At 42.3% G+C, this 12,145-nt stretch overlaps 1 protein-coding gene across 4 annotated transcripts in view; it reads right to left on the bottom strand.

Moving 5' to 3' along the window:
• The window catches only part of PRDM10 (PR/SET domain 10), a 98,956-nt gene that overhangs the window by 37,184 nt on the left and 49,627 nt on the right, over window positions 1-12,145 (bottom strand). For all 4 annotated transcript variants that reach the window (XM_047878933.1, XM_047878932.1, XM_047878930.1 and 1 more), the window contains 4 exons: window positions 9,573-9,798; window positions 7,504-7,745; window positions 5,620-5,823; window positions 104-176 (listed from right to left, as the gene is read on the bottom strand). In XM_047878933.1, the coding sequence (XP_047734889.1) occupies window positions 104-176; window positions 5,620-5,823; window positions 7,504-7,745; window positions 9,573-9,798 (745 nt within the window). The remainder of the gene's footprint in view (window positions 1-103; window positions 177-5,619; window positions 5,824-7,503; window positions 7,746-9,572; window positions 9,799-12,145) is intronic.

The following is a 12,145-nucleotide window of genomic DNA, read 5'->3' on the forward strand; positions in this document are numbered from 1 at the left end:
CATTAGATATATAGAGGTAGAAAAGTTGGAGATTGCATAATGATGTAATATATACAATTTACAATTCATATAGAAAATAGAAAATAGAAAAAAGTCCAATCACCTTTCCTTTCTTCCTCAGAAATGTCATGAATTTTCTGGTTCACAAACTCAGCATAGGATGCAGCATACCACACCTGCAAGAACCAAGTACAGCATCAAGAACTAAAGGACATCACCAGATGTTCTGTGCATGCGTAAATTCTTTCTCCTGCTTGCATAAAACAATTCAGGCTTTCCCACAACCCACAAAAAACAAACAAACAACAAAAAGATCGCACTGGGAGCCGATCTCTTTCACACCAGATGGTCAGTCAGGAAGCTCACATGCCAAGACATACTCACTGTATGTTTTCTTTTTCCTTTTTAAAAAATTGTTTTTGTTACCAGAAAAACCTCACAAGAGATAATATTAATAGTCTCTTCATCAAAATAAAGCATAGCCTTCTGGTTGTTTTATCTGTATGTAAACACGGGTTTTCACACAGCTGGAATCGTAGTGGTTTCCACCCCAACATGTCACCCAATGGCTCTTGCTGGGATCACCAATGAGGATTTCAAACGCTACCACACTCTCCTGAGTCTCCTCCTCTCTCCAATCTCACTGGCTGCTTCTGCTCAGTCTCCTCGTCAGGCTCTTCCTTTCTCAGCTTCCTCAGAGCTTAATCCAAGTCCAGGGCCTTCTTATTTTTCCCTAAAGTGACCACATCTATTTCCAACCAACTCTATGTCAACAGCTCCCAAATTAATATCCCTATCCCAGACCCTCCCTCTCTGTTCCCTCTACATACATTCCATGCCTACCTGGTATTTGGCATGTTTTACAAACAGCTCAAACTTAACATGTCCAGAATTGAATTCTAGATGCTTCCCTATTGCACCCCTACCCCTGGCCATCTTTTTCATCTCAATAAATACCCTGCCTTCCAACCAACTGTTCAGACTTGAAACCTAAAAGGTATCTCATATTTCTAAGTGTCCTTCTGTCATCCTTCAGCAAGAGCTGTGAACAGCTCAAATGTTCTCCAACTCTGCTTCTCCCACCAAGATGCATGCCAAGATGCGCTCCTGCCTGTTGTTCTAAGAGCCTCCTCTTTTCCACTCTTGCTCCCTCCAATCCATTCTTGACACAGGAGCAGAGAAGGCTTCTAAAAACATAATCAGATTTCATCATTCCCATGCTTAAACAGCTTCTCACTCATAAAAAACATGCCATGTTCGATGACGGTCTCTAAAGGGCTCCATGATCTACTCCATGTCTTCTCACTCTCCCTTAGTGCCTTTCAGCAAGAGGGCCTGCTTGCAGTTTCTCAAACGGGCTAAGGTCTTTCCCACCCCAACCTTTGCCCTTGCTGGTCCACCTTCAGGAGTGTTGGGTTCTTCCCCTTCACCTCCCCTAGCCCTTGTACAGCACTGGCTCCTTCCCATTCCATAGTCCCTCACCTCTTATCATCTCCTCAGTGAGGCCTTCCCTCTCCAGCATTTCTAAATTGGTCCCTTGCCTGCTATATGCTCTTTCTGCACCATTTGTTTCCTTCATAGTTCCTACCACTATTTGATATTACAGTTGACCCTTGAACAACAGGAATTTGAACTGCATGAGTCCACTTACACACAATTTTTTTTATAGTAGAGTACTGCGAATGCACTTTTTCTTCCCTATGACTGTCTTTTTTTTTTTTTAATACTTATTTATTTTGAAAGAGAAAGAGAGAGGGGGAAGGACAGAGAGGGAGAGAGAATCCCAAGCAGGCTCCACACCATGAGCACAGAGCCTGACATGGGGCTCAATCCCATGAACCCACGAGATCATGATCCAAGCCAAAACCAAGAGTCAGACCGCTCAACTGACTGAGCCACCCAGGCACCCCTGCCCACCGCTGCCATGATTATCTTAATAGCATTTTCTTTACTGTAGTTTACTTTATTGTAAGAATACAACATATAATACATACAGTACACAAAATGTATGTTAATCAAGTGTTTATGTTATTGGTAAGGCTTCCAATCAATGGTAGGCTATTAATAGTTAAGTTTTTGGAGAGACAAAAGTTCTGTGTAGATTTTCAAATGCCTGCGGTGTCAGCACCCCTAGTCCCCGTTTTGTTTAAGGCTCAACTGTATTTGCTTATTTACATCTTTCTGCCCACTTTCCCTCTAGAACACAGGCACCAGTCTGTCTCTTCTTAGTGTCTGAAACAGAGTTTCAGAAGTTCAATATATTAATTGCCAAGTGAATTAATCATGTATAATTGTTATGACATACTATTTTAACTATATGGAAATATTTTAGACCCCATTTTTAATTGTGGAATAATATTCTACAGAATCTGTGTTCTGTAATTTACTTGACCAGGACCTGTAGTTGGATTTTGAGTTTATCATTTTGCTGTTATAAATTCTACCCTATTCCATCAATTCCAAGATGTTTATTTCTCCTATTTTAATATCTCAGACCATCTCACTATCCATGGCATTCTGCAATTACTGCTGTAATGTAGCTTTCTTTCACTACCTGCTCGTTTCTCTTGTACAAACCTGGCCATGCTCTTTACACTGTTTTCACCTCATTCAGTTGTGTGCCCCACCGGCACTCCATGACTTATGACTTATTAACACTTGATAAGAAATGCAAAATAAAGAAAAAAAAGAAAAAAAAAGCCATCTTCCTGAGAATAAATAAAGGACATGTCAAAGCAATGCAAGGCTGGTGTGATCACCTTGCAGGACTTCTATGAATATACCAAACATCAAATTGTCAGAAACTTCCTACTGACTTAATGAAAAACCACCTAACTTCCAAAAATATGTGTTTTAATTGAGGGAAAAGACATATGGGTTCAGTTAGTGAGAAAGTATAGGGTCAAAACTTGCACAGAAATGCCATCAGTAGTTTGGAAAAATATCCAAGAGGCAACAGTAGATCATTTATTTTAAAAATACCACAGCATCGGGGCACCTGGGTGGCTCAGTTGGTTAAGCGTCCGACTTCGGCTCAGGTCATGATCTCATAGTTTGTGGGTTCTAGCCCCGTGTCGGACTCTGTGCTGACAGCTCAGAAACTGGAGCCTGCTTCGGATTCTGTGTCTCCCTCTCTCTGCCCCTCCCCGACTTGCACACATTCTCTCTCTCTCTCAAAAATAATTTTTTTTTTTTTAAATACTACAGCATCACGAACACCTTGATGGCACAGAAGACAACAGATAAACAAAATACAAATATCCATGACAAAGTAAAACAGTGATTCTGGGTTTTTTTTAAATGTTATGGGCGTCTGGGTGGTTCAGTTTGTTAAGCACCTGAGTCTTGATTTCGGCTCAGGTCATGATCTCGCAGTTTGTGGGATTGAGCCCCAAGCTGGGCTCTGCACTGACAGCTCAAAGTTTGCTTGGTATTCTCTCTCTCCCTCTCTCCCTGCAACTCCCCCCACCCCCCTGCTCTCTCACTCTCTCTCTCAAAACAAATAAACTTAAAAAAAAGTTACACTGTACACAAAGGCAGTTTATACCTTAACCAATTTTCTGCTTATATGTGCCTTTTTAAGTATGCAGAAATATGGTATGATTTCAAAATTATCTCTAAATAAGTCTAACACAGCTCCTGCAATAAGTAGAAAATTACTCTTTTTGGTGATAAAAATAAGCACAGTAACATAGCTTAAAGTGGCAACATATTTTTTCTTAATGGTGTATAAAATAATGGTTCATCTTCAAGTCCTGGGTATCTGAGTCAGTGAAACACGGCATTACAAAATTAGAATGTATCTAGTTCTATCTTTGTTTATAATTATTTCCTCAGACTAATTTTCAAGGACTGGATTTACCAAGCCAAGTACATTTTTACTACACACAGCCAGAAATAATCCCACAAAATACTGAAATTTTGTAACAAATATCCCTATTTTTTAAACCCTCACATTCATTGTACTACATCCATTTATTTTTTGCTAATTAATAAAAATAGTAACTCAGAGTTGCTTTAAGCGTTTTATAATTATCAACATTGAAAAAACATTTTTTAATATTTCTTTACTAGTGATTCCTCCTCCAAATAAAGTCTGTTCCTGGTATTCAGTCATGTGTCTGTGTGGATACCAAAAAGGGTAGAGGTGTTTTCTCTGTTTTTTATCTTAAACCTTTTAACGTGTATTACAAATACTTCTCCCACCCTGTTGTTTCCTTTGCATCTGTTGTTTTGGTTGTTCGTTACACAGATAGTCTTATTTAATTGTTTCTGTCTGTCTTTACCTCTACAGTTCTCTACCTACTGAGTTAAGAGAGAAAATAATCTCCCTTCCTCAGTCAAGAAGTATTCACTTTGGTATCAAGAATTTACTGCGATGGATAATATGAGATATGAATCTCCTTTCATATATTTTCTTTGGGGCTAATGAATCATCTATTTGATGGTTTCAAAGACACAGGTTTTGTACAACTTTTGAACAAAGCCTAGGTCTTTGTTCTCCCCCTAAAAAGGTACGTACTTCTCACTCTTACCCCATTGAAGCACTGTGCAATTCAGTGTTCATGTACTGATAAAATCATTTCTCACCTCTTTTTTCATTTATATCAAGAATTTTTCCTTAGAATCACAGCAGAATTTTCATTATGTCATCAAGAGTTAATATTTAGACAAATTTCTTTTTTTTTTTTTATTTTTTTAAATTTTTTTTTTTCAACGTTTATTTATTTTGGGGACAGAGAGAGACAGAGCGTGAACGGGGGAGGGGCAGAGAGAGAGGGAGACACAGAATTGGAAACAGGCTCCAGACTCCGAGCCATTAGCCCAGAGCCCGACGCGGGGCTCGAACTCACGGACCGCGAGATCGTGACCTGGCTGAAGTCGGACGCTTAACCGACTGCGCCACCCAGGCGCCCCTAGACAAATTTCTATAGTTATCCCCCCAAAATATATTCCTGAAATCAGAAGGCAGTGCATAGAATTCTTTGGGTAAAACGAAGTAATCCGGTAAAGAGATCTTGCCTATACATCTACATTTGATTTTATAAGATTTCCTGTTTCCAACCAATTCTGCAGAGTGTATAAATGACATTAAGTGACCTCAACTTTAATCACTCCATCACAAATACCAGTCTGTTCCCCAAACACAACTACCTCTTTACCCATGGGCCTTATTGTAGGCATTGGACAGAACCCAAAGTCATACACTTTTCATTCTGGTGGTATTTTTTTTTTTTAATGTTTATTTTCGAGAGAGAGAAAGTGACCGAGTGTGAGTGGGAGAGGTGCAGAGAGAGAGGGAGACACAGAATCCGAAGCAGGCTCCTGGCTCCGAGCTGTCAGCACAGAGCCTGACGCAGGGCTCAAACCCACAAACCGTGAAATCGTGACCTGAGCCGAAGTTGGACGCTTAACCGACTGAACCACCCAGGCGCCCCTCATTCTTTTTCATTTATGGAATTACCACAGATGTACTGTACACAGCAGGTACTCAATAAGTAAGCAAATTATAAGGAAAGGAACATTTTTATAAGAATCCCACTTCAGAGAAAAAACAAGAAGAAAAGCATGAAACAATCACTATTTCTGACAAAGGTACCACGGCCCCCAGCACTGTACCTTCAGTTCCTGTTTGGGTTCTACATTCTTTATTGTTGTATAATACACATGGTGGCCATATTGGTAAGCCACCAGGTTCTGCTCCAGGTGATTCTGGGCTGGACGTACGAACATCATCCAGTTACATAGGGTCTCATCAGACAATTCAAACCACAGGTCTTCATGCAAATCCCTGTCTTTTCTGTCCCCTTTCTCAAGAGAAACCTGTAACCAAAGAGAATGTAAAAAGCCACACCAAAAAAACAAACAAAACTTTTAACATGCATTAGTGTAGTAATATACAAAACACTGCTCCTTCAATTAACCATGTATCCTTATTCTTCCTTTTGTATCTAGAAAGGTACAGGCATTGTGTCTTGCCAAATGTAAAAGGAAAAGGACATTTTCTGAGAATTACCTGGCAAAATGTTAAAGTTAACAATCTCACTATAGCTTCAGTTGAGGCTTCATCATTAACTAACACATCAAAAAATGCTGTAAATAAGCCGGGAAATCAAAGCAAAATACTCTCTAGTTCCTTACAAGTTACTTACTTTAGGGATTGAACTGCATTCATTTCTAATGAGTAGCCTAGGGGCACCTTGGTGGCTCAGTCGGTTAAGCGGTTAAGCGTCCGACTTCAGCTCAGGTCATGATTTCAGGGCTTGTGGGTCCAAGCCCCATGTCAGGCTCTGTGCTGACAGCTCAGAGCCTGGAGCCTGCTTTGGATTCTGTGTTTCCCTCTCTCTCTCTGCCCCCCCCCTTCGTTCACACGCTCTCTCTCTCTCTCTCTCTCTCTCAAAAATAAACATTTAAAAAAAAAATTATGAGTAGCCTAGTGATATGTATTTCTCTTTACAAAGTAACATTCTTTCTTGGAGATCTTGAGCATTCACCAAAGAAAACCTCCCCATGACAACAGCTGATTTCTCAAAAACCACACCCCAAGGGGCGCCTGGGTGGCTCAGTCGGGTAAGCATCTGACTTTGGCTCAGGTCATGATCTCACGGCTGTGAGTTCGAGCCCCACATCTGGCTCTGTGCTGACAGCTCAGAGCCTGGAGCCTGCTTCAGATTCTGTGTCTCTCCATCTCTTGGCCCTTCACCTGCTCATGCTCTGTGTCTCTCTGTCTCTCAATAATAAATAAACATTAAAAAAATTAAAAAAAAAAAACCACACCCCAAATATTCTCCCTTCCTGCTGCCCTTTCATGGTTCTCCAGAGTGGCTCTCCAAGAAGCAGACAGCGCAGAGGTTGGATAGAAGCAAAAGCATCAAATGTGAAGAACAGAGATCAGTATAAATACACTTTAATATTAGGTGAGCCATTCTTTAACAACAGCTTCAACAGGACAGACCTGTTTCAGAAACTGAAAAGTAGTTTTCCTATTTTAGGGAAATTGTCCTCTCCCAAAAATAAATATTTAAAAAAAAGAAGAAAGAAAAGGAGATTGGGAGACATGGAGAGACACCAGGGATGGGTGCGCACACAGAGGAAAGGCATGAGGACACAGAGAGAAGGAGGCCGTCTACAAACCGAGGAGAGAGCCCTCAGAGGAAACCAACCCCACCAGCACCTGCATGGTGGCCTTCCAGCCTCCAGCGCTGTGAAAAAAAATAAATTTCTGTTCTTGAAACCACCCAGACTGTGGTAGTTGTGACAGCAGCTCCAGCAGACAATACAGCCCCTGAGAATGGCCACCTCTCAGAATAATCCCTGAGGGGGCTGAAACTGCAATCTCCAATTTATTGGTGAGAGAGAACATGTTTCCCTTCCAAACAAATTCAGCAGGGAAAGAAAATACTAGCAAACAACTCCTATGGAATTAAGAAAATCAGTAGGAAAACATGTGCCTCTTTAAAAGTTAGTAAGAGCAAGAGTGAACTATAATAAAGCAGAAATTACCTTCAGATGAATGTAACAGTCTTTCAGCTCGGACTCCCTGACGAGGGGTCCCTCCACAGGGCCAAACTGGGTGCGCTTGGGAATGCGCCTTTTGGAGAACACCCCTCCAAGGAACCTGTCGATGTAGAGGACCAGGGGGAGGCTCGCTCGCGCTCTAGTGAGCACAGGCCGATTGGGGATTGGATGCAAAGGGCCATGCTTTGGGCACACTGAAGAATGAGCGTTATTACACTCTTCACACCCTGCAAAAGAAAGAAAATCTTAAAGTCAAATTCCTGAACATCACCTGATCTCAGGTAAAAAGTTCTAACCTGAAGCCTGCCCCCCCCCCCCAATCTAAGGTTGCAAGCCAAAATCCAATTAACTCCTACAATTATACTACCTGTTCAACTGTAATATGCCAGCTTTCATAGACTGTAGACCAATAAAATCCTGTCCCTTTCCTCTAAAATCAGCCAGAATTTGTTTGTGCCTATCAAAAATAATACACAGGCAGTGACTTATTTCTCTACTGGAGATTAAATCACATAGTAGTCCACTAAATTTACAAATCAATTATAACAGTTCTGAAAAGAAAAAAAGAAGAGCTTATTAGGATAAATGCTGCAAAATCTGGTAAGACAAAATAGGTGAATTTTATAGTATGTAAATTATAGCTCAGTGAAGCTATTTAAAAAACCCTGACAATACCATTTAACCAGTTTCCTCAAAGGGAGTCATGGAAGCCTCATTGTCTGGGAATGTCTAACTCAAACAGAAAGAGCACAATGCAGAGTTTGAGATTTCAATGCATATTGTGCGAAGATAATGCTAAGATGAATGAATGAATTTAGCATTCTATCCTGCATTCTCTTGAATGATAGTTAGCCCAGACCAGACAGGACACATTTCCAGCTCTTTCTAGGAGTGATAACTTTGCACTCAGCATCTACACTCAGTCTCTCTTTCCCAGTGGAAACTATTTGTAAGCTAACTGCCAGCACTAGATATAAATGGCCACAAAACAGAGAAAAGTGCCTGGACCACACAGGCATCCTACTCATGACCCTTAACCACATTTAATTAACCAAACGTCTTTCACCCAACTGCAGCTGTGTGATGACCTGGCTTAGGAAATAGGTACTTTTCAATTCCTACAATTCTCCAATAACAGAGAGTTACTTTGTATTACTATTTGTAAGATAAAGGAACCTTAGGTGTATCTGACTAAGGAGTTGCTTTGAAAACTCACGAATTCAAGGAAAAACAAAATGAGGAAGTTCTCTATTCCCCATGGAGGCGAGCACTGGCCCCAAGCACAGAGACTTTCCCATCACCACACAGAAGGCCCCAGGAAAGAGTTGGCGCGTCCACAAAGTTCTGAACAGCCTCAGTAATTCAACTAAATGAGATACGAACTTCGCCATGTAAGCGTGAAAATCGATGAAAAGCAGCAATGATTTGGTAGGTGAAAGCAGGAACCCTCCCATTCTCTCCCAAAGCAGACAGTACAGAGAGGCAGTAAGTGTGGCAGTTAACGGGGGTCACACTGGAGCCAGACCACCTGAGCTGCAATCCTGACTCTCAATTAACATCATCTCTGGAAAGCGACCAACCCCATCAAAAGGCTATGGAAAGCGTTAAGTAACTCAGAAAATGTACCACCGGTGCCTACAATATAATAGGCATGTTTAAAAGGTTACTGTGAAGAGAGGCAAGACAGCAAAGCAAACTTGTTGAAGCTGAAGTGGCAGAAAGTTCCAGGACTGGACAAACGTACCCCAGTGGTGTGACAGCTCAAGGGCTGGTCTCAGAGACTTGGGCTCCGAACCCGATCCACCACTCACTCCTGCGTGACGTGAACCACTCACAGAGCAGGCTGCTTAGCTTCTTCCGACCATCGGTTCACTCATCACTAAAATCTGAACCCACGAGAAAGCATCAGCGCCTCCCTCACAGGCTGCGGCGGGGACTGAGTAAGAAGGCACATGCAGAGCAGGAAGCACGGCATCTGCACACAGGAAGCCCTCAGCACATGGTAACCATGTTGCTGTGACCACACACACTCCCAAGGAACAGCTCATACTTACATAAGTCATGCGGGTCAAAGGGCCGAGGCGGATCCGGTTCCCAGTCATCCAGGTCTGTGTCTTCACCATCCTCCTCCTCTTCTTCCTCAGTATCTTCGTCCTCATCCTCATCCTCTTCCTCTTTGGCCTCCAGTCTACCCATAGGGTTCTGCAGTGTTGCCAAAGGGTCTGAACCGTCCACACCCTCAATTGAAGGTAACACCTGGTTATGCACCGGTAATGAGGCCTGGACAAAGTTTAACCATAAAGTTAGCACACACTTGCTTTCACCTGGCTGGTATACACACACACACACACACACACACACACACACAGACACTACAAGGTTCTGGTGGAAGATGTTCATCACATCAGCTCCCTTCAAGACCCTGAAGAAGAAAGTATTTCCAGTTCTAGGCTGCCTTCATCTTTGCTATTTCTACCCCACATCTGGGAAAGCTGTTAAGAAAGCCTGGGCGCTCCCTCCTTTTAGTGCCTGCCCTGTCTCCCCAGAGACTTCAAACCTTTCCATACCTTCTTGGTGTATCCGTGGTGTCATGTCTCAACATCTGAACTCAATTTTGAGTGTGCGTATGTGTGTGTGGGGGGTCCCTCCTGCCTTTTCAGGGAGGACACAACACAGTGTAAGTAATAATCTGACCAATATTCAACCACTTCACTTTTAAAACTAAACACACGGCAGGGGGCAGGGGGGGTGCCTGGGGGGCTCAGTCAGTTAAGCGTCCAACCCTTGATTTCAGCTCAGGTCATGATCTCACAGTTCGTGGGTTCAAGCCCAGTGTTGGACTCTGTACTGACAGTGCAGACACCTTTTTAAGACGCCTTAAAAAGTTCCCTACCTAAGTAAGTGTCACAGGGTTATATGCTACCCCAGGTTCTTTTATCCAATCTTATTTCTACTGCCCGTACTCAAGTCATGTCCCTTTCCTGTTCAATAAATAAAGCAAGTTTTTTAAATGCCTACTCCTTTTTTCTTTATCTTCCCATACGTTGCTGTCCCCGCCCAGAAGGCTCTTCCCCCACCAATCTCCCAAACCCTGTCGTGTTCCGGTTTCTCCATGAACCATCTCTGACCACTCTACTCCTCCCTGATTCTCCTCTGCTCTGATCCCTGTAGCATTTGGAGTCATGGAATCCCATTCTACAACATCCCTCTGCCCCAACATTTCACCTCACCAGACAGGCCAGATCATTTGGAATCATTCAGTGATGGTTCCGTGAGGCCGAGTTCTCCCTGCCTCCATGCAGGAGGCAGCGCCTGCACCTTTCCCCTCAAGTAAGACAGAATCGGCGAAGATAAGAGGCTCTGCAAATACTCCAAGACCAAAACCCCTACCTCATTCAAGCATTTTCACATGGCCAAATTTCCAGATCCCTCACCATCCTGTTGGCTTCAAGTATTTGTCAATGGAGTCCACATTTTCAAATGAATATGGCTTCAGATTACATTAGCATTGATGACAGCCATTGTTCCACTACTGACCCAGTTTGAACTTGAAAATAACTAAAATCCCTGAGTCCTTTCTTCCTCCCACAGAGTGCTATTAAACCATTTTACTCCTCCTCATGACTTAAATAGCTGATTTTTACTTAAATGGTGGGGGGGGGGGGGGGGGGCGGCAGGCAGATTTTGCATTTATCTCCAGTAATTTCATTTTGTTACTTTTTCTCTTCTTCCAGTCTGCCAAGATCCTTTAGAGTCTTGATTCTGATGCCTCACACATTAGCTATTTCTCATAGCTTTGTATCCAGTGCCAAACACCATCTAGGTTTCAATTAGCGTGCATTTGCATGTGAGTCCTTCTTGCCTCTCCAACTGCACCTCGGGGAAGTAGACCATGGGCTTTGGACTCACACAGACTTGGATTAAAATCCCGGCCCCACTATTTAGTGAGTTTAATAAAGCCTCTCTGAACCTCAGTTTCTTTACCTGTCAAATGGACATAGTCATACATGCCTCATTAGTTGTTGTGAGGATAAAATGAAACACTATGTATATGAGGCCAGTAGTAGAGTATCTGGCATTTAGTAACTGCTTGATATTAATAATAATCAACTACTATCACAAGTTCTTTAAGGACTGAGATATCACATACTTCCTCCACAACCTTAAAAGAGTATGTAGCAGGGATTCAATGAAGATTCATTTATAGAAATACATTTGGCCCTTTAGGAAATGACATTAATCTCTTCAGCCATGTAAAGGAACTCTACTTATTCACAGAAAGTCCTTTTTCAGTAGTGCTTCTTTTTTTTTTTTTTTTTTTTTTTAAGCGAGAGAGAGAGTGTGCATGAGCAGGGGAGAGGGAAGGGACAAAGGGGGAGAGAGAGACAGAGAGAGAGAGAGAGAGAGAGAGAGAGAGAGAACATTTAGCAGGTGCCATGCCTCAGAGCCCGATGAGGGGCTTGATCCCAAGACCCTGAGATCAATACCTGAGCAGAAATCAAGAGTAGGATGCTCAACCAACTGAGCCACCCAGGTGCTCCTCAGTTGTGCTTCTAAGAACTTCTCAAACTCCATGAAGAAACAGTATTGTCTGTGTTTACAGAATCTGACCTGGACAGCTGTACAG

The sequence above is a fragment of the Prionailurus viverrinus genome, chromosome D1 (genome assembly GCF_022837055.1).
Source record: "Prionailurus viverrinus isolate Anna chromosome D1, UM_Priviv_1.0, whole genome shotgun sequence".
Lineage (NCBI taxonomy): Eukaryota > Metazoa > Chordata > Mammalia > Carnivora > Felidae > Prionailurus > Prionailurus viverrinus.